We start from the raw sequence: 26262 nt of genomic DNA on the forward strand, positions 1-26262 counted from the left end.
CTGAGGTAAAATATTGTCTCTAGTATCCTAAAATAGAAGCTCTGTTCTCTAAGAATAGTTCTACTTTAAGCAGAGTGCCATGTGTCAAAATGAAAAGGTAAATATTTTGGAAAATGGGCAAAAATAATTTCGCTTTCAGGGGAAGAATAGTTCCAAATATTTTCTGTAGCTTTGTTTATCAAAAACTGTAGGCCGAATTCAGAGTTCAGGGAATGCTGTGTGCTCATTGTTTTTATTAAGAGTTTTTCTCGTTGACTGGATAGAACATTATTTCAGACAGACCCGCAAAAAATTGGTCTACCACATCTGGTGAAAGTTCGACCAAGTATGAAAATGCCGCAATTCTGCAGTTCTCTGCGTGATTGCTATCATCGATGGTTGGATCAGCAATGCTCACAGAAGGCTGTACCTGTTCGGTGCTGCTTTCCTCTCGTACATCACCGCCACCTATTCGTAGTGATGAAGTCTCAACGAATGCCGTCATCAGAATCGGTAGGCGCTGGGGACAACACGATGCATGAGTCGTTACAGGACCTAGCAAAGTATCAATATCCATTGGTACTGCTGATTGTAGTGTAAGACAGATGTCCAACACGCATTCTTCTCCGCATAGTAGACATCGAAGCACAGGTATGATGCAATCTAGCCAGATCGGTCTGAATGAAAGAAACCAGGTTGTAGTCAGATCTCTTAGCCGGGCCAATCCGAGGACCTTAGTGATACGGTCTCGGTATCGTATTGCTAGGATCGTTTCTTCCATCGCTGCTAGAGTCTTGTCTGTGGATTGGCTTGCCATATCGGTGCAGAAGGAGCAAAAATAAAATTCCTGCCACGAGTCCCAAGATTAAGGGTAGGCCGCCCAAAACAGAATGGACAAAATTCGGGAAGATGCCCAGAACTGTTTCAAAGGGTGCTAACAGTCCAGAAAAAATTGTCTTAAATACATGTGCGATGCCACTGGTATCAGACATGTTTAAGATTTGGCTTAGTATTTTTACGAAATGCACGGGGCAATTTGTCGATAAAAGGGAATGTATCTCTGCCGATGTCCTTGCCACTTGCAGATCATACATTTCTTTTGATGACGTTAAAGGCACAGTTGTCTGTAAAAGAATAGACTTCATTCTGCTTAAAGTATCAATTCGAATAGAAGAGATATTCAACCGAGGCCATAACGCAGCCCCCATATCTGGATTGCTGTGTGGATACAATACTTGCATACAGAAACGGCCCTGGAAGTTACAGTTGTCAGATAGGCTTTTCCTGGCAGCATGCCACAACAGCTCTGGTCACTTATTAAAACGTAACTGCCATTAGAAAGTGGTCTAAAAAATGGCTCTATCCGTTTTGCAGGCGTGCCATGCAGGTAACATGAATGGTTATTTGAAGACCCTTCGCGGGCTCCATGCAAATTAATACCTTGACCCAGAAGTGTACCCCTTAGTGATTTTTTACAATTTTTACCACTAAGAAATACCTCCTTGTTCCCTTCACTATAATATCTGTGTGTATAGGGTAAATCCCAGGTTGATTTGATGTATTCTTTACCCAACCCTTCATACTGGCCTACAGGTATATACTCTTGACAGTATTTAAACTGGAAAGTTGTTATCGGAATTGTAATTGTTCCATGTACTATCCATTCAATGACAGGTCTCTCTGACATTGTCAATGGTAATTTCAAAAGTTTTTCAATGCTCAGAATCGTATAGTCTGCTCCTTTTTGTGCCAAACTGATTTGTTTATCAGGAAGGTTAAAGATACCGAATAATGACGTTGTGTTGATTAAATGCCATGGTACGTAGCCTGATCGCAGATTTTGCAACGTCCAACCAAGCTGCAATAGAACGTAATTGAGACTGACCATGTTGTAACATTAGTAAGTCCTGCTCTATTATATAAAAAGCAGATGATACAATGCTGTCCAGTGAATATATTCTGGAGGACAGAGTCGTTAACCCATTGTCCACAACAGAAAGAGATTTTTCCAAATTTATACAATCAATTTCTCGTATTTTGTCCGCTGTTTCAATTTGCATTACTTTCCAAGCTTCGTTGTATGCAGCATATATACAGGCCGCTATGAAACGTTTTTGACGCTGTTTGCGTGGTCCCATTATGAAATCACACAAGTCAGCACCGTCTTTAAGTAAAGTCAAGTGTTGCTTAATTTCAGCCAGTGTGGATTTCTCTAGCCATTCAAGGCATAGTTTCCCTACACTGTAAGTTGTAGCTATCCGTGGATGTTGTCTCTGGGAGTATCTAGGGTTTGGTCTGGTCATTTTGAACCCCTGTGTTTTGTTCAGGAATCTATCTTGACAGTTATTCGTGTCTGTTGGCCAGATCTACCACTTTTTCCAATCAGGATGTGTTCTGTTTTGGTGTAAAATATGGGATACGTCTATCTCCACATCTGCAGTGCTGTCACTATCAGTCATGGGTTTCGGAATAGACGGTTTATTTAAGTCTTTTATCTTAGCTAGACCAAGACAAGTAGTTTGTTGAATTGTGTCATTCAAGAATATCATTTGTTCTGGGATCATGCAGGCACTAAATAATGCTTCTAAACCTTGTACTTGCCAATCTTTGGAACCCCAGATCGTTTTTGTTTCAATTGTGTTTTTCCAAAATTCGAAACCAAATGTAGACATTTTGGCATAAAGTTTTTCAGAATAAATCAGTTTAGTATTTCTTAACATTGTTTTCATTCCTGTCCTACTTAACATTTTGAAATAAAACATTTCTGGATCACTGTTATTAAACCCTGACAAGTACTGGATTTTCTCATAAAATGTTTTTGAACTGCCTTTTGGTGGAGTTGGACAGTGTTCCCACTGGTTATAAGATAAAACATTTCTAGGCTGAGCAGTTTTATGCAAATAGTGATCACCATAATGGTTGTAGCAGTATAGCTCTTCATAATTCGATGAGCCCTGTAAGTAATCATGTTCTGTACATTTGGCTGACATTACTAAATCTGACATCATATTATTAATGTTTTCAAAGTCCCAATCATCTGAGAAAGTACTTGGTGTCACAAAGTCACTTAATGAAACCTTGAACTGATGTGGATACTTTAAGAGCTCAACCGGGCCAAAAATGTCATAATCAGTTCTGTCCCATGCTACCCCACCGGGTATTAGTTTGGCTGAGATGTTCACAGATGACAGGTCTCTTTTCTCGACGTTAGAGGATGTGTGAGGCTTTAGGACTAAGTTGATGTTCTGACTTGCTGTGTCCATTGTACTATATTTTCCATCAATGAATTTTCCCAAACAGAGGACCAGGATGAGCCAAAGTAGGTGAGTAAGTACACCTAACACAATCCAAAATTCAATCCATGGTGAAATCAGATATGTTTCTTTTAGTTGGTGAAAAAGTTCAATTACTTTGTCTTTGAAAGTTTTTGTTGGCGGCGTTTCTTCATTCTCGCTTGGATCTTCAGAGAAGTCGTCGAAATTGATGAAGTAACCCAATGCAGTTCTGTCAATTGTTGGAATTTTTTCCGTATTTTCATTTGCTTTTGCATTTTTCTTTGTTTCATTAGCATAGTCTGAAGCTACTTCATTATAGACTGGTGTTTCTTGACGAACTGATACTATTTAGGTTTCAAGAGGCACTAGTTCCATGGCTTTATTGCATAGCCCTTTTTTATTCACTGCAGGTTTATCAAATGTGATGAGTCTCTCACAATGAGCCTCTTGGATTGTAGCAAATTTCAGTATTCTGCTATTTTTTGGGAGTCCACTTGGCCTACTACTTATTATTGGCCACATGATTGTAGTTTTACCAGGTCGATGGATACAAATCTGTTCTCCCTTTTACCAGCAAGGGGCGGTAGTACAACTGATCTTGTTCCGCTGATAGCTAAGACAGGTACTGCTTTTCTGTAAGAAGGCCCAAAATCCTTCTTTACCGCGATCTTTTCTCTGACCAGAAGTTGTTCTTAGGGGAGAAGAGAATTATTTTGGTCTTTTTTGGGTTGAGCTTGAGGTGGTTGGAGTGGAACCAGGATTGACTCTTACACAGGGAATCATTGTTGGGTGTCATCGGCGCAAAGGTGGTAGTTGATTCCCAATTGTTTAAGGATGAGGGTGAGGGGTTCCATGAAGAGATTAAATAGGGAGGGGGAGAATAGAGCCCTGTGGGACCCCAAAGGAGATGGGCAGAGTTTTGGAAAGGCAGTCATAAATTTTAACTTGCTGGGTTCTGTGTTGGAGAAAGGAGGAGAACCATTTGAGGACTGATCCGTTAAGGCCAAAACGATCGTTAAGTGTGTTAAGTAGTGTAAAGTAATTAACAGTGCCAAAAGCGGTGGAGAGATCAAGGAGAATGAGTAGGGAGGATTTATTCGCCTTTGTCAAGGGAGTGTTGGATGTCATCAATTATGTTTAGCATTGCCGTTTCAGTACTAACACCCTTTCTGAAGCCTGATTGAAAGGAGTCTAAAAGATTGAATGAATCAATGTGTCTATCTAGTTCTAGCAGGGAGCATTTTTCCAGGGCTTTTGAGAGAAGAGGAAGATTAGAGATAGGACAAGGGTTATTTAGGTCGTTAGGTCGCCAGCAGGATTGTTGAGGATGGGAGTGATTTGCCCCAGTTAGAGGGAAGCAGGGAAACAACCAGAGTTAAAGGAGGAGTTAATGACGGAGGTCCAGTAGGGGGTAATGATGTGTTTTAGGTCTTGGAGAAGATTGGGGGGGAGGATCTTTAGTGCGAGATGATGGTTTCAGTCTTCAAATGAGTATCCGCCTGGGGGAAGAACGTCAAGCAATCCCTTTGTGGCGCCTGTACCCCGGTGCTCTAAAGGGCACTACCTACTGAGGGGGCTTCTGAGAAGCCATATCAGGCTACTTCAACAATAATTGTGGAATGGGAGGCCTTTAAGGTGGTAGTGCGAGGATATTGCCAGGGTGCATCTGTGGCAATCAGGAGAGACCTTGAGTGGTATATTAATATAATGGATGGCACTATTAAGTATCTAGACAAACAACTTGGCCTTGATCAAGAAGCAGGGGTGTATATGGCAGAGACCAGGGAGCATTACAGTGTTCTCTTGAAGAAGTTCCTGTGTCATAGTTATAGGGAGTATATCGTCCGGGCCCACAAGAGCGAGGGTAAAGTGGGACTACTGCTGGTGTGGTTGGTATGACCATTGCGTAATGGGTCTCTGTTACCCAGGTGCGTTTGCCAGACACAGGGCTGGTGTACTCCAAATTGGATATCAATACCTTCTCCGAGACTATTATACAATACTCTTTGGGAGGCAGGCTGAGTATCCCAAGGAGACCACGGGGACCTTTCTGAGTGCCTTGTAATAACACAGACTTTCTGCAGAGACTACAGGGGAGTTGGGAGGTCCAGTCATGCCACAAGAGATTAAATGCATCATACGAGATATGGCACGAGGGAAGACTCCAGTGCCGGATGGCCTACTAGTGGAGTTTTACTCTGTCTTTCTTGGAGTGTTGGTGCCGAGACTGGCAGCATATGCGCCACCGCCCTGAAAAAAAGAGCATACCTTGGCTCCACCAGGGATGCGACGGTGATCCCCCTCCCTAAGACACATGTACGAGGAGCACCTGTCATGGCATATCAATCATTGTCCATGCTGAACATGGACTTTAAAGTTTTAAGCAAGATTCTAGCAATGCGACTACTCCCCCACCTGCAAACGCGGATGCACTCCGACCAGTGCGGATTTATACCACAATGCATTACCTCTCTGCGCTGCCTGTATATTTTAATGCACACTCCTTCTTTGCAGGGTGAGGATATTATGGGACTTGTGTCAATATAACTGGTGTTCGACACAGTTAGCTGGTCGTACTTGGAACAGATCATGATTAAAATGAGTTTAGAAGCAGCCTGGGTGCAATGGGTGTGCCTGCTCTACACTATCCCTACTGTCAGGGTGAGGACGAGTCTTTGTATTTCCAGCTCCTTTGAGGTTAGTCGAGGTACAAGGCAGGGATGCCCATTGTCTACACTCCTGTTTGCGCTTGCCATTGAACCCTTGGCGATGTTATGCAGAGAAAGAGGCCAGGGTAAAGGCATTGAGTTGGATAGGACTTCGCATATTATTCCCTTGTATGCTGAAGACTTGCTGTTATATGTGTCAGAATGTAGAATGATGTACCATACATGTTACAATTGCTACAGGAGTTCGGCAGGTGTTCAGGGCTGGGGATGATTCTGATAAAGGCCTGTGTCTATATCTGAGAATGGGGCTGCAAGACCTCATTCCTTAGGACCAAACATCTTGTGTGACCCCCACACCTTTCACTATCTGAGGATACATATTGACCACAAGCTAGAGAACATGCAGGAGGCTAACCTTGGTCCTGCGATGCACTCATTGCATGGTTGTGTGGCCTTTTGGCAGGCATTGAAGATTTCCCTTGTGACGCAAATTGCACTCACCAAGATTATTATGTTACTCTGGTTGCTTTTTTACTTCACTAATCCTTCTACTTGGAACCCGGCTGGCTGGTTCAGACAGCAGGACTTGCTCCTCCGAGAATTTGGATGATGGATGCCATTGGGTGTCTTTGGATGTCCTTAAGTGGCGCATCTTAGAAGGGGGGTAGGTAGTACCTGATTTTGAGAAGTACTATCTAGCAGCCCAGTTGCAATGGATCACCAAGGGGCTAGATGGAGTGAATTAAATTTGACAAAATCAGGGTGACTTTGAGCTGAGCCTAACCCGGGGCGCTGCTGGTGCAACTCATGCGGAGAGTAGGGAGAGGCAGCTTATTATTATCTGCGGCTATCTGCGGCTGTCTGCTGTTGGTGGCAATGTGCTCAACACATGAAGGATTGCCCACCATATGCCACTACCCTCCCACTGGTGGGGCTGCCCCACAGTGACCCCCAACCCTTTTCTCTGTTGCACAGATGGCGAGCTGAACGGAGGCAGGACTGTTATGGTGGATGACTGTTATGAGACCTCAACACTGAGGCATCTGGCAATTCTGAATGACTCCTATGGCCTACCTCTGGGGCAGTTCCCCTGTTATGAAGTGATTGTTAGGACCTTCATGGCTCTTCAGGATAAGGGGTTGGATGAGACGCAGACGCATGAAGTACTCCTGCTGATGTTGACCACTGGGACTGTGAGGCACATGTTGAAATGGTTCTATGGTACCCTTAATGGAATGGTTAGGATACCACTGCATGCACTATGGACAAAGTGGGAGGAGGAATTGGGTAGAGACATACCGGACCTTGAAGGGGTGAGAATGTTAGCGCATCATGGTCTCCTGAAACACGCAACTTAAATGTATCCTATTCAATTATCTTCATCAGACATGCCTCACGCATAGGAAACTCACACAACCATTTATGATGGGGAGGCCAGTTGCAGTCCTTGATGCACCGTAGAGGAGGTAGATTTTTGTCATGTGACCTGGTCTTGTCCCTACACCTGAGATTTTTGGGCAACGGTGATGCTGATGTTGGACAAGACACCTCACTGCAGTTTGATCTGCACTTTGGAGATTTGTTTGCAAGGGTCCTTCCCTAGGGGAAAAAAATAAAGAAGGTGGAGAACCACTTCATCGATTTGGCTCTGATATTAGCCAGTGTATTTTTTGTTCTTATTGTTAGTACTGTACCTCACTGTGTTTATTGTTATTACTGTGCCCCACTGTTTCTTGACGTTAGTTTTCCCCGCTCCCCCCTCCCGCCTTTCACGCTCCCGCCTCCCCATATAATGCCGGCCGCTGCGTGGTGAGCATGAGCAGGAACTCCGACCTCAGCCAGGGAACTGCACTCTCTCCCTGTAGCTCCCGTTTGCTGTGCTGTGCCTCTGCCAGGCAGGTAGGGGTTCAAGCCCAGGTTTGCCTCCTGTGTTTCTTCTCGCTTTTTCCATCCACACTGGAACACTGATTGCCTGGTATACTTGTTGCACCTTATTCCAGTGTCTTTTTTGTTCCTATTGTTAGTACTGTGCCCCACTGTGTTTATTGTTATTACTGTGCCCCACTGATTCATGACGTCTTGCCCGTTTTTCCAGCTAGTTTTCCCCGCGCTCCTCTCCCGCCGCTGCTGCCCCCGCGGCCCCTCCCCTCCGCCTTTCATGCTCCCGCCTCCTGCCTCCCAGCTGTGCCTCCCTCCCACCTCCCCCATATATTGCCGGTCGCTGCGCTTGTATTTAGGGAACATCTCCAAAGCAATATAAAACTTCTCTACAATTTTATCTTTACCAATGCCTGGAAATGCCCAGAAATATTATCTAACTCTATCAGCCTTTTGCAAGGGCAGGCTACAGTGCATTGGACCTCCCTGCTGGGATAGGGCACCTGTATGGCCAACATGATAGCCTGGAGCCTAGTGTTGCAAGCCTTCCTTCCTTCATGCTTAGGGAACGCTGTTCAAAACTTGCCAGACAATAATAACATGATGCACTATATCAACAGAGTGAGAATTAAGGGGTCTTGGAATCTGTGGTGGTTGGTTCACTTTTGGGGGGATTTTCCTTCGGGCTGCACACCCTGAAGGACCCTTCAATGTGCAGGAGAATGTGCTGAGTCACCTCTCCCTGAAGGACCACGAGTGGGAGCTACTCCCGGGCAGAAAGACTTGATATTCCTCAAATTGGGGTGACCGTTCATTACTCTTTTCATCACAACCCAGAACAGAAATTGTTCTCAGTTGTGAACAATACACTTCTGCCTGAATGACTTACTGAAGTACTCCTGAAGGTTTGGATGGTCACGGGTATACTATATTCATTTCCACTGATTCCACTTCTTCCTGTGTGTCATGACCAGAGTACAGGACTGCGCAGATTATCCACACGCCTGCTAATTCCCTATTGCTCTCAACACAGTTTGTTCTACTGAAGTTGTGATATAGGCCAAGGGGGAAAGGGACTGGGGAGGCAAAGAAACCAAAATTAGCCTGGGAGTGCAGGTACACATGTTAGGAGCCCAACACATTCTGTAAAGTAAGGAATTTATTAATACCACAATAAACACTTATCAGTATTCACAATAACACAAAAGCAGAAACAGTTACTACCTTAGCCCTGAGAGCAACTTGGATCAGGTGGAAATGGAAGATTGTCTCAAGCTTGCAAGACCACAATAACTGGACAGAATTAAGTAGCAAGCAGTACACAAGAGCCCAAAATGCAACTGAGGAATCCATTAGCCACTGTGTAATGATGGCTCATGGTATTAAAAAGGTGGTGGCCATTTTGAAACATTGATCTCCATCGATCCACAGAGAGCACAATAGACAAACAATTTCCATCGTTGTCCTAATGACCATTACTCTCATGCCCCAAAAACTGGCAAAGAAGGAAAAACAGGCTGCACGTTTTTGCCAGCCCTGGAGTCCCTAGGATGCAAAATTGGTCCGGACACAAAGGCCCTGCATAATAAGAAGGCAAACCAAGGACAGCTGATTTTCCATTGCCCCAGGCGAGACGTGGAGAATCTGGTACACCAAGCAGCAGTCACTTAGTATTCAGCCTCCTCTCCCCCTCCCACAAAGGATGGATTACCTATCATATGTCAGGTCAGGTCCTCCTCCACATTCCCCAAAAGCCGCTGCTGCACTCAGGGAGTATGATCTTTGCCATCTACAGTCCTTTTGTCTGTATTCTGGAGTCTAAGTACCATAGCATTCTCCTTCAAAGGGACCCACTGTAATCCGGCTTAATTAATTACCTTCAAAATATGCATCCTTATGTCAATTGACTTCAGTATGGGAGGGTCGGTGAACTTCTAGCCTTTTCATCAGATCACCATTCACGGTATTCTTCCCAGACAAGCTGATTCTTTTCACCCACTTATCTTTTCTACCAACAGCTGTATCGGTTTTTCATGTGGGTTATTCCATCACTCTCCTGTCCTTCTTCCCTCCTCATCATCCCTCTAAGAAAGAGGAACGGCTGCATAGTCTGGACTCTAGACATGCAACTTCCTATTACATCGAGCTCACTTGTCAGAACAGAATGGATAATTTTCACATTTGTACTTCACCTGAGCCAGGAAAGGTACAGCAATGGCCAAACACACATAATGTGGTTGGTCATTTTCCGGAAACCATTATCCACTAGGGCCATGGTGTCATCTACCGCCTTCACCAAAATTGTTCCTGTAACTGACAACTGATTGTCATCCATGTGGTCACCCTTCTATACTTTTGCCTCACAGGACAAGAATGTAGTGCTGTGTGATTTCCTTCATTAAACAGCGCTACTCAGACCCACCACTGGGAGGGGATTGCTTTGAGATTCATTCATACAGAAAGGAATCTGCAGCAACATGTGCCCATTAAAAGTTATTTACTTTCTATAATTATATTAATGGTTGATGCAAATGGCTTAATTTATTGCTTGGTGGATGACTATCCTGCCTGTTTTACTACAAATACCATAGGATATAATGCTCTTGTAATAAGAGGGTGGGGTGTCTGTCACATTTATTACAGAGTAGCCTGTCCACCAGAGTCTACACCAGATTTTTAATCTTCCTGCTGATTCCTCGCCACCCCTACTCCTCTTCTGTGAGCGAGCGCAGTGATTCATTAACAAGATTCATAGGAATGAAGACATGAAATGTGATGTGCTTAATGGTGTTGCTGATGCTCTCCTGGTTCCTATCCACACACCGGGTGAGAAAGAAGTACCAGAGAGTGATGCTAGTCGACCAGTTGGCACCTCTATAGTCCAATGTATTTACATTCGGTGAGTGGAGCCCTGGTTGAAGCAGCGTGGTGCAATCTGACAATGCCGGAGAGCTATTGCTGGGGAGAAAGTTTCTAGAGCCAGGCTAATGTCTGAAGGATATTCAAAGGTGAGGAACCTACAGGAAGATTATGGACCCCCCAGAAATATCATTACAGAAGGTAAGTAACCTTTTTGTTCAGCTAAGTAGCATAATTTTTCTTCATTATCCACCCTATTGATTATGATTCTCTCAATTAAGAGTGTCCTTTTTGGTTTTTAATTGACCAGGCTTGCGGAGGAAAACAGTTGAATACAGGGATAGAGGCTGATGCCGCGTCTGACAGTGACTGTCCTAAAAACAAGATTCCAGTTGAAGCTGATTTCTTGCTGGCTTATAGTACCGTGGAAGGTAATTACAGGTTTCACTCTGTAAAAATATCCTGTTGATCCTTTTGAGTCTAGGGAGGTATTTTTTGTCTTTTCTTCTCTCCAAAGAGTCCCTTTTTGGAGGGATTGCAAGAAATCAAAAAAGCATAAACTGCCATTATTCCATATAAAAGAGTAGGGCTAGCCCTTATACCTCTCATGCTGGGTCTTAGGCAGTTCAACCAGTAGCTGGCCATGACGTGGGCCTGCAGTGGAAAACCTAAGGATGTGCACAGCAGTCTGTAGGCACAGTGCATGGGCTCTGGTCATGCCCCGCACCTGGCCCCAGAGTCTGCAAAACCCTTTTCGAATGGTCCATGGCCAGGAGCAGGGGACTGTGGTTGTTTTGCCATAGACCTAATGAAGTGAAGTGGATTTTGCACACCAGTGGAATTTTAGGGCAGTTTCATGGTGGCTGGATAGACTGCACTTCCAAGCAGGTGCAAGTAGTGTCATACCAGTGTCACTCAATATTGTCATCTCCGGCCACTCTCAAGCATTAAAATACTGTATAGATGCGCAGCACCATGGATGGCTTGTCTGAGACATTAATTAAATATGTCCTATATCATTGATCAAGCAACTTAATTTACAGAAAATGTGTAAGGACTGACTAGATTAGTTGTACAAAATATTTGTAAACTATTTCGTTTTCTTTCCTTGAGAACGTTAAGCCACATACTTTACACTTGAACACATTTGTCAGATCTTCCTTAATTTGTAGTTGAGTCTAAATATTATGAACAAGTTGCTGGGCAACGCCTGCAGGGGGAACTATAAGATAATTCCTGGAAAACTAATTACTACAGAAATTACATCAGTAAAAATCTCAGAAAATTTGAAGACAAAAGTAAAATTATAAATTGTTAAGTTATAGCATTGCACCGACATTATAGAAAAGTTAATTAATATCCACAAATGCTGCAATTTCTTAGCCAATATCTCAGATGCAGCAGAGTGCCTTCTTCCACACTCTAAGATGTGCCCAAGACCAGGCAAAGTGTAGGCAAAGTGTAGCATGCAAGCACAAACATGTCCTCTACACAAACCGAGAGCAACATTATTCGAAGGTAAACTTCCATCTTAAAAAGACAAAAATAGTTATTTATGTGCAATTTGCATGGGATATAGTCTTTATTAACATTATTTGAAATAACTTCAAGGAGACACACTACCACTGACAGCTTTTCTAAGCAGACCACTGATATTTTTGGGGCATTTATCTGAGAACATAAACTACACTTCTATACGAGCACAAGAGAGTCAGCACGTGAATTTAAAGGTGTGAAATGTAAGATGAAATCCTTTTATACTTCTGTGGTGTATATATATATATATACCACCACAGAGTGAACTACCATCTTTATTTTAATTATTTTTGTGTGTAGCATGAATAGTTCAAAGGAACAGTGGTGTGCTTATCGAAGAGAGATAAGAAGTGTGTGCTTGTATAATACAATGGAAACTGTTCATACATGGTGAATACATCTGGGACCTGATGTAGAGTGTAGTGGTAACAAACAATCTTTTGATTAGTAAAGGAAGTTGGATGGCCACCGATTAAGAATTATCCAATGGAATTCCCTCCAATATAAGGATAGTGGTAATTTGTTGATATGTTTATTCAATATATTTTATAACTTGGATCTAGATGCATTGGCAGCAAGAACACTTCACAAGTGGCCATTTAACACAAAAAAACAACCAGCATTAGGATAAACATTAGTATAGACATGTACATTCTTAATGCCTCATTTAGAATTTGATGAATGTAGAGCATCTGTCAAAAAAGAAGCAAATGTCCCGTCTGCCCTATTCACAGTGTATAGGGCCTCTATGCAATCTACGTGTGGGGCAGATAGGGCATCTGGTAAGTAGACATAATATCGAGTTTTTTATTTCGACTAGACATAATATCGAGATTTTAATTTCGACTAAACATAACATCGACTAGACATAATATAGACTACAAAAAATATCGACTAGAAAAATGTAATATCGACTAGAATAGCAATAATATCGATTCAAAAATATAGAATGGACATAATATCGACTAGACAGAATATAGACAACAAAAAAATCGATTTTAAGGTAAGTTAATATTAATGTTTAATTTTTGCGTAATATAATTCTGTAGCGGGTTGTGGGTTTATAGGGGAATAGGGTGGGAAGTAATTTAAATATAATTAATAAAATATGTTATTTAATTAATTGGTATTTATTTAAAAATAATTATTAATTAATTATTAATTGGTAATTAATTAACATTTAATTGGTAATTAATTTTAATTGCTTAATTGATAAATATTTTAATTTTAGTAATTTATTTTCTGTAGCAGGTTGTGGGTTTATAGGGGAATAGGGTGGGATGTCATTTAATTATAATTAAATAAATATGTTATTTAATTAATTGGTATTTATTTAAAAATAATTGTAAAGTAATTATTAATTGGTAATTAATTACCATTTAATTGGTAATTAATTATAATTGAGTAATTGATAAATATTTTAAATTTAGTAATGTATTGTCAGTAGCAGGTTGTGGGTTTATAGGGGATTAGGGTGCAAAGTAATTTAATAATAATTAATTAAATATGTTATTTAATTTATTGGTATTTATTTAGAATTAATAGTTAATTAATTATTAATTGGTAATTAATAACAATATAATTGGTAAATACATTTAAATGATTAATTAATAAATATGTTAATTTAATTAATTTAATTTCTGGAGTGGGTTGTGTGTTTATAGAGGAATAGTTTTGGAAGTAATTTATTGTAAGTAATTACATTGTTTAAATAAATATATTGAGTATAATTTGTAAAATATTTTAAAATTTTAAATTAATTGATTGTTATTAGGTAAATTATTAGTATTAGTAGGTAATTTATATTAAAAAAATATTATTTCTCAATTTAATAGATTTTTAATTATATTTTACACAATTCTAAAATAATTAAATTATTTTGTAATAGATTTTACTATTTATGTTATTTATATTTATATAAGAAGTATTTATTTTCCCTACTGTTGCACTCACTGTAGTTGGAATAGTAATTTTAACCCCTACGCTATCCAACGCTTTCCCTACTGTTACACTCTCTGGAGTTGGAATAGTAAATTTTACCCTTACGCTATCCAACGCTTACTCTACTGTTACACTCTCTGGATTTGGAATAGTAAATTTTACCCCTACGCTATCCAATGCGTACCCTACTGTTACACTCACTGGAGTTGGAATAGTAATTTAAACCCCTATGCTATCCAAAGTTTTCCCTACTGTTACACTCTCTGGAGTTGGAATAGTACATTTTACCCCTGTGCTATCCAACGCTTACTTTACTGTTACACTCTCTGGAGTTGGAATGGTAAATTTTACCCCTAAGCTATCCAATGTTTACACTACTGTTACACTCACTGGAGTTGGAATAGTAATTTAAACCCTTACGCTATCCAACGCTTTCCCTACTGTTGCAATTACTGGAGTGGTAATAGTAATTTTTACCCTTACGCTATCCAACCCTTTCCCTCCTGTTGCACTCTCTGGAGTGGTAATAGTAATTTTTACCCCTACGCTATCAACGCTTTCCCTACTGTTGCACTCTCTGGAGTTGGAATAGTAATTTTTACCCCTACGTTATCCAACGCTTTCCCTACTATTGCACTCACTAGAGTTGGAATGGTAATTTTAACCCCTACGCTATCCAAAGCTTTCCCTACTGTTACACTCTCTGGAGTTGGAATAGTAATTTTTACCCTTACGCTATCCAACACTTACTCTACTGTTACACTCACTGGAGTTGGAATAGTAATTTTTACCCTTACGCTATCCAATGCTTACCCTACTGTTGCACTCACTGGAGTTGGAATAGTAATTTAAACCCCTACGCTATCCAACGCTTTCCCTACTGTTGCAGTCACTGGAGTTGGAATAGAAATATTAACCCCTACGCTATCCAACGCTTTCCCTACTGTTGCACTCTCTGGAGTTGGAATAGTAATTTAAACCCCTACGCTTTCCAACACTTTCCCTACTGTTGCACTCTCTGGAGTGGGAATATTAATTTTTACCCCTACGCTATCCAAAGCTTACCCTACTCTTGCACTCACTGGAGTTGTTACAGTACATTTTACCCTCTTGCTATCGTACGGTAAAAATATTGTATATGTTTTGTTAATAATATGTAGATATATATATGTGTTAAAACATTTTTTTTTAAGTTACATTAATTATTTCTTAATTTTACGTTTATTTAAGTATTTTAAATATGTTTATATTAATTTAATTTAATGTTATACTACTTTTAAGTTACTTGTAACATATTAAAAAAAATCGATATTTTGACATTCTATATTTTTTACACTCGATATTTTGGAGCCAATATTTTTGTACTTACCTGTTTGAAGATAGGAAGTCGATATTCTGTCAGTCAATATTTTACCCTCGATATTTTGGTATCTCGATATTTTGTCAGTCGATGTTCTGTCAGTGATCCAGGGCATCTACCATTTTTGGGCAGATGTCCCACATTTGCCAAACTCTAAATAAGGCCTGTAGTTCTTTAGGTACATCCTGAAGAGGAGACATTTTATAAATTTCGGTCGGAGCTCTTCAGGTAGGTGATTCATATTTTAGGAGTTTTGACAAGGACTGTCAGAGTTTGATTATTTTCCGTTTTAATGACTTCTAGAAAAAGGCTGGATGCTTCTGGCGTTGTTTCTTAAACCCTGATATGGAGTTTGTTTTTCAGATAGCTATGCTTTTTGAGATGCAGAGCTTTGCGGTAATGCACCCTATATTGAAGTTGATTCTGGCTTCAGTTTCTTTGCTACTTTGGCTGGACGAGTTGCTGATAAATAGCTAAAAGAAGCTAGAGCAGACAGTGGTAGGACATCTAGAAAATTGCCACTGGCTGCGCATGATCAGACTTGGGCTTGTGCAGTTGCTCTGAAGTCAGTGGGGTTGACATTTTCCAAGAAGAAATATTTGAAAATGAAACCGTTTTTGTCAGTTTGGCGCTGTTTGGTCAGCGGGGGGGGGGGGGGGGGGGGGGGTATTTGGTTATCTGCTGATCAGTGATGACGCAGAGTAGTTTTGCAAAGGGAAAATAATGAACTTACCCAGATTGCATAGCGAGGAAGAAAGTGTAAAACCACGTGATACTCCACTACTCAGTGAAAGGGGGGGGTGATCTGAACAAGCCTATTTTTACAAATGGATATTGGCAATGGGAAGGACAAAACAATTTGACGCCTTGTTCATTCCCATCCTGATGGAGAATGTGAGGACAATTGAATGGAGTGCGCCAGACAAGTCAAACAGCCGTAGCAGACATACATCAACCTTGTGCAATGTTCGTAGGATGTCAAAGAGGATTTAGAGGATTGCTGTTTCCGTGCTACATTTAGGGCATAATACAGATTAGAACATTGGAATGTTGGGAGCTCCATTGAAAACAATGGAGTGCTCCGGGCTCATAATGGCTGGTATAAGGCTGGAGATCCAATATTCCAATGTTTCTTTGTTCACAGCTCTGGCTGCGAACAAAGGCTTCAGGGAGTCTGGGGGGATTTCAATCCCCTCGTGCTCCCTGAAGGCTTTGTTCTTTTTTGTTCGAACATTCTGCCCTCTAGTGGCAGAATGTTCTAATAGCCTTATAGCCCTCTGTAGCTGGGCTATACCGGCTATTAAAGTTCCTCTCCCTTGTTTAACGCTGGAGAGGTCCTTTAATAGCTGGTATAGCCCTCTACAGCGGGCTATAAGGCTATATTACAAGCTGTTCAGTAACTCATGTTTGGAGATGTGAGCTAGAAGGTGTAAAGATGCCACCTTGTGTATGGATCTTTCTAGAAATGGTGTTATTAACAGAGGGTAGAACAACCAATGGTGCTTCTAGATTGTTTTTTTTAGCTGCTTAAGATAATCATTATGAGGACATAATATCATTAGGCATCTGTAATCTTGGAGACCCTAGTGCACGGGCAGACAATAATTTTACAAAGATAAGTTGGTCAGTAAATGAAATATTAAAGTGAATAGCAGACAACCTCTGACTTGTAGATGCAGGTGTAAGCTTTGCAGGGTTATGACCAAATTTGTCTGAGGGCGCCTTCACCCAGGTTTTCAGAGTGGGGCAATGCAGAGGAGTTTCTCTTTTGTATTGTTTGTGAACATATCTGTACTAAAGCAGGTGAAAAAGGCATTCGGAAAACTCTAAAGTCCTATGAAGTCTATCATATAGAGTAACCTAACAAGGACTAGAACTGGCCACCTCCAAATGTCCAGTAATGTGCCTGCCATTATTTCTTGTTTTGTGGATTCCATTCTGGTTTCCTGTGACAACATCCAAGTCTATTGTGTAGCCTGCTCTAATTGGAAGTCTTTTATGTCCCCAAGACTTCAGACCAGGAGGCCAGATAGCTAGCCCTTGGAGTCACTATGGGTTCAAGTGTTGAAGGTCAAGTCCTTCTCACCCACGAACATAAGAACATAATTGAATAAACAATGAACATTTTCAGAAAGTTACTGAAGACATAAAAATGGGTGGAGTTGTCAAAGTTTCGGTCGTGTATTGTGTTTCCATCTATAAGACCATCTTCAGGATGAAAATGTACATATGTGGACTGAAGACCATACAACAATGAAAAAAACTTAATCTGAGAATGATTCACAGAAATGGAGCAAGAATGCCCTCCAGAAGTCTAAACAAGTACTATGACGGCAGGCCAAATTACTATGCTCGCCACATGTACGTCACAAGAGAAAGTGTGAGACACCCCTATGATGTCCTACGGGTGGTGTCAGGGCGAGTAACAGAATCAAATATGAGGCCGTGTTGTCGGATGATGACTGGGAGGGGGGCCATGTAGATATTGAAGAGGGTGGGACTCAGTGATGAACCTTGTTGGATTCCGCAGGTGATTTTTATGGGGTCGGAGCGGAAGGGTGGGAGTCTGATCCTTTGGCTTCTTCCAGTAAGGAATGATCGGATCTAGTCCAGGGCTGTTCCTTTTATGCCTGCATTGTGTAGTCTGGTGACTAGTATGGGGTGGGAGACGGTGTTGAATGCCGCTGATAGGTCGAGTAGGGTGAGAGCTGCCGAGTGGCCTTGATCCAGGAGGATACGGATGTTGTCTGTGGTGGCGAGTAGGGCAGTCTCTGTGCTGTGGTTACTTCGGAATCCAGATTGAGACGGGTCGAGGACGGCGTTCTCTTCAATGAATAGTGTCAGTTTCCGGTTGACTGTTTTCTTTGCAACTTTGGCTGCGAAGGGGAGGAGTGAGATGGGCCAATAGTTCTTGAGGTCGGTGGGGTCAGCTGTGGGCTTCTTGAGCAGGGGTCTGACTTCTACACGCTTCCAGTCATCTGGGAAGGTACCTGTTTTGAAGGTGGTATTGGTGCATTGTAGTTTGGGTGCGATGGTGGCCGTGGCTCTGTGGTAGATGTGAGGGGGGCAGGGGGCGGTGGGGGCCCCCGAGTGGGTGCTTTTCATGGTCGAGGCGGTGTCTTCGGCCGTGATTGGTGCCCTGTTGGAGATGGTTGGCTAGGTGGTGTTTATGGGGGCGGGCCGTTTGTGGTGCCTGGTACATGGTCAATGAAGTTGTCATAGAGGTTTTTGATCTTGAGGTGGAAATAGGTTCCAAGCTTGTCGCAGAGGTCTTGGGATGGGGTGTTGTCTGTGGCTACGCTGCGTGGGGGTTAGTGAATTATTTAATGATACTGAAAAGTTTCTTGGAGTTGGTGGAGTTGGCCAGGATTTTGTTGTGGATGAAGTTCCTCTTGGTGGCTCTGATCTGATTGTGGTAGTCTGTCATGGCGTCCTTGTTGGTGGTGTTGTTTTTGGTTGTCTTGTTGTTTCTCCAGTTCTTCTCCAGGAGTCTTCAGGTGCGTCTCGCTTCTTGGAGAGCGGTGGTGAACCAGGCGGCTTTCCTGGGGCGTTGCGTGTCGGGCTTGCGTATCGGGCAAGCTCGTCTGCGCAGTTGGAGATCCAGGTGTCGTTTGTGTCCGTTGCCCAGGTGTGGTTGTCTCAGGTGAGGGTGGAGTTAAGTTGCTCGTCGGTAACCTTGCTCCAGTTCCTTCTTGGTAGGGCTGTTTTGGGTGCCTTGGGTTTGTTGATGACGAAGTGTACACAGTGGTGGTCGGTCCATGGCGGCTGCATTGTGTGGCTCACTTGGATGCTGTTTCCTGCTGCAAAGATGGGGTAGAGGGTGTGTCTTGCTCTGTGGGTCGGTGTGTTGATGAGTTGTTTGAGTCTGATGCTGACAAGGTTGTCACAAAAGATAGCGGAGTTGGGGTCACTGGGGTTGTCGAGGTGGAAGTCCAGGTCTCTAATGAGTATGGAGTTTGTTGAGGCGATGGCGTGGGATGTGCTGAAGTAGGTGATGGTAGTGGCGAAGGGCGTTCAGGGGCCAGGAGGTCTGTAGACGAGGGTTCCTCGGAGTGTGGCTTTGGGGGTGGACTGGATCTGGAAGTGCAGGTGTTCAGTGGAGGCGGTGAGGTGAAGGGTCTCTTGTGGGCGATGGCAAAGCCCCCTCCTGGGTGGTTGGGGTGGCCTTTACTCTTGGATCTTGTATCAATCTGGGATGGCTGTGCTGATGTCGGGCCGGAGGATGAGTTGGTCCAGGTCTCTGTGAAGAAGGCGATGTCGGGCGACAGAGAGTCGAGTAGGTTCCAGAGTTCCATGGCGTGTTTGTGTATGGAGCGAATGTTGAGGAGGATGCATTTTAGGGTGTCGCTGGTGCTGGCGACAGCGGTGTTGGAGTCCGCAGTGGCGGTGAGGGTCTGACGGCAGTGGAGGCAGGAGAACTGGCCGTGGGTCGTGTTCAGCGAGGCCTGTTGGCATCCACTAAGTCTTCCAGGGTTGAGTGCGATGAGAATGGTGGTGTTGTAGCGATAAGTAGTGGAAGGTCCTGGTTTCCTGGCGCTGGCCCGGTCGCGGCGGGCGCAGACAGGCCTGCCTTTGGCCCACCGGCGGCGCAACTGCACAGCGGCTGCCAATAATTAGGGGAGGTGGGGGGAGGGGAGGCTGAGAGGCGGAAGCGGGGGAATTCCGGGGGGAGGGGCCACAAAAGGCAAAAGGAACAGGCAAGCGCGAAAACATTAAAAAAGTGGTGAAATTTTAGCAAGACACAGATGGGCACAATAACAGTGGTACAACAGGGAAAAATTATGAAAACAAACGGCTGAGAAAGGTTACGGTGGTTGCAGGCAGTCTGGTCCCTGTTGGAGCGGGCAGCAGGCGCAGGAGCGGGCAGCAGCCTTGAACCTCCCAAGGAGGAGGTCAGGGTCTGGAGGCAAGAGACGGCACAGCAGAGCTGCGGGAGAGAGTGGACCTAGATCGAGGGTCGGAGGTCTTACTCCCTTTCTTCCCTCCTATCCACCCACTCCTCTGGGGACAGGAAAAGGGATGGGGCACTGCCCCCGGGACTGGACCCAGCAAGGGACTCCCTATCTATGGGGTCCTCACTACTTACTGTTGTCCCTGCCCTGTCATTTTCTCTCTCCTCTTCAGACTCTTAAGGGCTATCGCCCCAGGGTTAGGAACTGGGAACCCTCACTCTCAGAGTCCTCCCTACTCTTGGGGTCCTCCTCAGGGTCTCCCTCAGAACCACAAACCTCCTGTATCTCTGTTGACGCCTCTTTAGGGAACAGTTGAGCATAGTACAGGGCCATATAATAGTCCTTATGATCCCATCTTCACTCTTGCCACCTGAGCAGGGCTTTATGAAGGAATAGATGAGTGTCTTCCCCACTCACTGCTAAGCCTCTCTCATCACAGTACCCCCGTAGCTCCTCTAGACTGTAGTTCAACAGATCATGTATGTTAAAGGCAGGTTCCATTCTGGCAAGGTACTTAAACACACACAAGTACAACACACGACCCCTAGGCGTAAGATCTGAAGCAAGAGTACACAATTTGAAAATTACACTTTCAGGAGAAAAAATAATCAGGAAAAATAATCCCCAAGCCTGTGATTATCTAAATGCAGAGCTTGTAGTGCAACCAGTTGTCGCTGTGGTACTGCGCAAATGCAAGTCCTACCCTCACCGCTGACAACCAATGTTAGAAATGGGATTTCTGTTTGGCTAGGGCATGCGCCTAAGCCAGGCAGAAACAACCACTCTAGTCAGGGCACAGGAGTTACACGCTGAAGATAACCCCTACTCACCCCCTTGGTAGCTTGGCACGAGCAGTCAGACTTATCACAGAGGCAATGTGTAAAGCGTTTGCGCAACACACACACCCAGCAGCAACACACTAGGTACACTACAAAAGAAACTCCACACAAGGTTATATAAAAAATAGCCTTTGTATTATCCAAAACACATTAGAATCATAATCATACATATACACTGTGCAAACTGGCACTAGGCAATATTTACAGGGGATTATATACACCGGACAGGGCCAATTGGGCCACTGTCAAAACCTTTAGAAAGCACTAGTAAGAAATGTAAAACACAACCAGTAACTACTGGCAAAATACTCTACTCAGCATTATATCACCTTAGCATTAGGCATCATCCTAAAACATCATAACATAAGCACATTATGCATCTCAGCAGACACAAACACATTATGCAGTAGGCATCACATTAGGCATAACCTGTGCACCACTTAAGACTACAAAAGTGCACACAGCACCTTAGCCTACACACTGACGCTAACTAGAAAAATGAGCACCCTCGCCCATCTTGTAGAGTAATACGGATTTAACTATTTATAGTGTGCTGTTACAATCCTGAGCCTCAGTGCCACTGGACCTGCTTCACTAATGATAGCTATTGCCTTGCAAAGTAGTCTCTGCCAGTATCGTGTTAACATTTGGGCACCCATCTTGCCCCACCTGTTCCCCACCATCTCTCTGAGCCAAAGCTAAGGTATCAACTCTGCTTCAATCTTCTCTACCTTGGGCCAATGCTGTAAGGCCCAAAGCATCACTGCAGTGGTGACCTCATGCAAGCTAGGAAGGACAGTAACACAGCCATACACTGCAGCACCAATGATACCTACAGCCTTGTCATCCCTGTCCACTCCACTAGGCCACATAAGCTTAAGGCCCAATGCAGGCTTTTTGCCAGTTTGAGAAAAAAAAAAGCCTCACATCCCACCACACATCTCACTCTCTCGTGCCTGTCCGCTCCCCCATCTGCATGCTTATCTCCCATTGTTTATTAATTAATTAATGTATTTAGAGTTTTATGTAGCGCGAACATGACCCACAAGTGTATCAGAGTTCTTTACACATGAACAGGGTGAACAGGGTAAGCAAAGCAGGCATTGATAACAATAACAACAGTCAAAATAAAGTACATATATAGTGGTACGAGCACGGGGTGGGGATCTACCTCTTGACCCACCTCAAGAAACATAAAAATAGATAACAAGCGAAAGTGCAGAGCAACATAGCGCAAGTATAGCCAGTGTGAATTGCCACAGTCAATAAGTCAAAGTCCTATGAATTAGAGTAGGTATTTGCTCATCAGTAACAATTTTATTTGTGTTTTGAAAGACGCTAATGATGGATTAACTCAGATTTCAGAAGGTAGGGAATTCCGAATTCTTGGGGCAGTGACAGAGAAGGCCCAGTTGTAGGTTTTTGTCTTCTTAAATTTCTGTGGTTTCAGACGTAAAGATGCATTGCACCTTGAGGGTCTAGCTCCACGAGATAACTCCCATTTTCGTGCAATGTACCTTAGGGTGTTGGAGCGTAAGGCTTTGTGTCTCAAGCAAGCAATTTTTAGATTAATTCTTGCCTCAAGAGGGAGCCAGTTCCTCCATCCATGTTGCCTCGCCCCTTACCTCACTTCCTTTTCTAACAAATGGTGAGTGGGTTGGAAGACAAACCTTCAAAGAGAGAGAGTGGCCACGAGTGAAGCAAATGGGTGGAATAGAGGTCAGGTAAGAGCAGAGGGGATGGGGAGCACACAGGCAATGGACGGCGGGTGGCAAGGTCTGGGGAAACACACAGACATTTGGATTGGTTCTGGGGCAAGCACAAGACAATAAAGGGTGTGCGGGAGGTGTGGGTGAAGCACACCGACAAGCATACAGACAACTGAGAGTGGGGGTAGGGCTGGGAGAAGCATACATACAAAACTCTGTGCGCAGAGGGGCTGAGGAAGTGCACAGACCAATGAGGGTGGGCAGGAAATGCTGTGGCAGCACATGGACAATGGAGGATTGGCGAAAGGACATAGAAGAACACAGAGGAGGGAGAAGTACAGGAGGAAGACAGCAGGAAAACATGTGCACTTTCATAGAGTAGTACAAAATAGTAGCACCTGAAAAAGCGAGTTGAGTAAGGATGTTTAATAGTGCTGGTTCCCATTCTGTTGTAAGCAGCTCCAGTGTTAGAGAATACATGCATGCTTGTCACACAGATGATTTTCAGTTACTTTCCCGGTGTTCCTGCAAAGAAACTATTTTAGGTTTCTATTTTTCTGATAAATACTCCTAACCATAGTTTCTTCACCTTTAGAATATCCCCATGCTGCTGCCCATGGACCGGTTCTGCCTGCAGCAGCGGACTCCTGGGAGCTGCCTCCTTCCAACATGGTGGCACCCACATTGCTGGGCCCTCAGTGAGGTCGGACCGTGGAATACGGAGTTTCCTGGGTGCCACTACCAGGAGGTGCCTGTCCATGCCACAGCCCTCTGATGGAGAGATGGGGTGCATTAGAACCCCCGCTAATCCCTGCTGCGACCTCTCAATCCTACAAGCGCTCCTGTCCTGAGTTGCTGTGCACTGGGCAGCTGGCGGCCCGGTCCTGTTCGGGAGTGTCTGGGTGCTGGGGACTTGAACACCAGACCCCTTGGTGGGCCTGGCCACATTATAATAATAATAATAATAATAATAACGTAATTTTATAAAGCGCGCAGCTGCCCCAGCAAAGGGGCGTCCCGGCGCCAACCACCACATTCCCAGGTGAACAGAGAAGGAACGGACCTGGCTTGTGGGCCCTGCCCCTGGACCGCCTGACCCGAGTGCCTGCTCCCGGTGGCTTCTTCCCTCTGGAGATTGGGGAGGCTAAGAGCTGCTTCCCCTCTTGTTGCCTGGAGCTCGGGATTGCCCCCTGGGGCAAAGACTTATCCAGTGGGGAGGCCGGCCCCCCATCCCCATAATCATCATTGAACTCAGTGGAGGGGCCACTGAGAGGGGCTCGGATGGATGCGTGCTTGCCCCCTCCCCTGATTGTGACACCAGAGTGACAGTTAGATCCTTGTTGAGAGCAGCGGTTTGACTCTTGTGACTGTTGTGGATACCTTGTGTTGTATGCCTGATGTGCTTGGGCCCTGGCACCAGGAACATTTGTAGACCTCACTATCTACCTGTGCTGCAGTGTGGACCTGCTTCTTTCTCACACTCTGTCCTCCTAGCTGGTGGAGAACTTGCCTCCTATTCCACACCGGGCTGGGTGCCCCTCTCTGCACCAGCAGCCCTGGACTGTCTGGTTTGGCCCCACGACCTCGGGCCTGCAGCCTACTCGAGCTCTGAGGGGGTGCGCTTGAGAGTGAGTATTGGTGGGACTCAGCGAAGCAGAGTATATCTCATCCATTCTTCTGCAGGCCCTCTAATATATGCACCACATCCCTCCAGTGTTCGTCCACACAACCTGGTCCACACGATCTGCTGACTTCCATCTTGGAGGAGAGCATTGTTTCCCCTGGTTTTGCCGGGTTGAGCAGTCCCTGGAACCTGGCTTTTCATGCTGCTCCTGCTCAACAGCAAGTGGGCTGGTTTCCCAGTTTGGAGGAGTGACAAAATACCAGAATCCTTTGGTGCAACAGGCAAAGACAAATCCCTTTGTCAACTGGCATCTCCGACAGGCATAGACCAATATACTATGAGACTGGGCTCAGGACAGGCGGTTGGGGGCTGTGTGGAGAAACTTCCCTCCTAGGAGGGAGGCAGGCCATGATCTGTCAAGCCATTCAGACCTCCCAAATTGATGTGGAGACCGAGATTGGTGAGGTCTGAGTAGACATCACCCTTTTGCATCTTGCACAATACAGCACGGATCACGGAGCCCAAAACCTTACTGTCCACAGTGAAGGATGACGTGAACATGGCGTAATCCCAGGTCTCTGGCCTCCTCACACGCACAACAGAGCTCCATCACTGCGGGGAAGCAGCGAATAATCGGTCCCTCTAAAACAGTATACAGCTTGTTGGGATCCTGAAGGCAGCAAGCCGTCATAAGTTGCATACATCCTTGAAACATGGATCAGGTCCTGGATGCCGTCGGACCAGATGTCTTCCTGGTTTGTAATTGAATGAGCGCACATAGCCTTGTCTCTCAGATCACCTACGTGAGCACCACATAGGCCCATGATTGCATGCATCCTTAATTTTAAAGACAGACCTCTGATACAGCGACACCAAGGTGCTCTTTTCTCTCAATTACACAAGGATGGTGCAACAGCAATGCTGATCGTACTTGGCATGTCAAGAGCAAGATCAGAGCGCTTGGCCTCCCTTACCGGCTCTTCTTCACCACCAAGCTTCGGGTTGTCTACACCAATAAATCCCACTTCTTTGAGGCCCTCAGATTGGCCTGGAACTGGCTAACTGAGCAATACCTACTCACTGGACTAGGTGGCTCACTCCGTCTGGTGGAGGAACCCTCCGGATTGGCCAGGACAGCTGCAGCTCTGAAGCCAATGAGGAATCGCACCCATTCCAGATGAGGGCGCAGTACAAAATGGTCGAATCCTCCTCATGTTCTCCTCGTCCACGAGCTCAGCCCACGTTTTCATGCACACTTCACTACACCCCCAATGCGGTGGAATCCTTTTTGTCTCGCTCCCTCCAAATCACTTAGCTAGAGGCTCGCGAACCCACCTAGAGAGGGGGCTCACAACTGACCTCCATGGTGAGGTGCCCTGACAGTTGAGTCTTGTTTGTGAGGAAATCTGCCTCCAATCCTTAGTAGTATCGAAACATTTATGGTGCATCACTACAGTTAGGGTCTGGGATGGTGGGAAAAAAGTGGTAAGCTATTATATTGGTTGGCCTCCTGTCCACAGGCGCACAGGATAGTACCTGGAATAATGGAAAAACTTGGTGTTACTCACCATAGTCTCCCTGATATAGCTCGCACATTCGCCCACTACTACAGCTACCTATAGATGGCACCCCCCTAGTAGA

The 26262-nt window shown here is 44.3% G+C and overlaps 1 protein-coding gene across 3 annotated transcripts in view; it reads left to right on the forward strand.

The window, feature by feature from the left end:
• The window catches only part of LOC147712091 (caspase-7-like), a 202838-nt gene that overhangs the window by 115646 nt on the left and 60930 nt on the right, over nt 1–26262 (forward strand). For all 3 annotated transcript variants that reach the window (XM_086922849.1, XM_086922848.1, XM_086922850.1), the window contains exon 6: nt 10971–11091. In XM_086922849.1, the coding sequence (XP_086778975.1) occupies nt 10971–11091 (121 nt within the window). The remainder of the gene's footprint in view (nt 1–10970; nt 11092–26262) is intronic.

Source organism: Lissotriton vulgaris, chromosome 5 (assembly GCF_964263255.1).
Source record: "Lissotriton vulgaris chromosome 5, aLisVul1.2, whole genome shotgun sequence".
NCBI classification, from domain to species: domain Eukaryota; kingdom Metazoa; phylum Chordata; class Amphibia; order Caudata; family Salamandridae; genus Lissotriton; species Lissotriton vulgaris.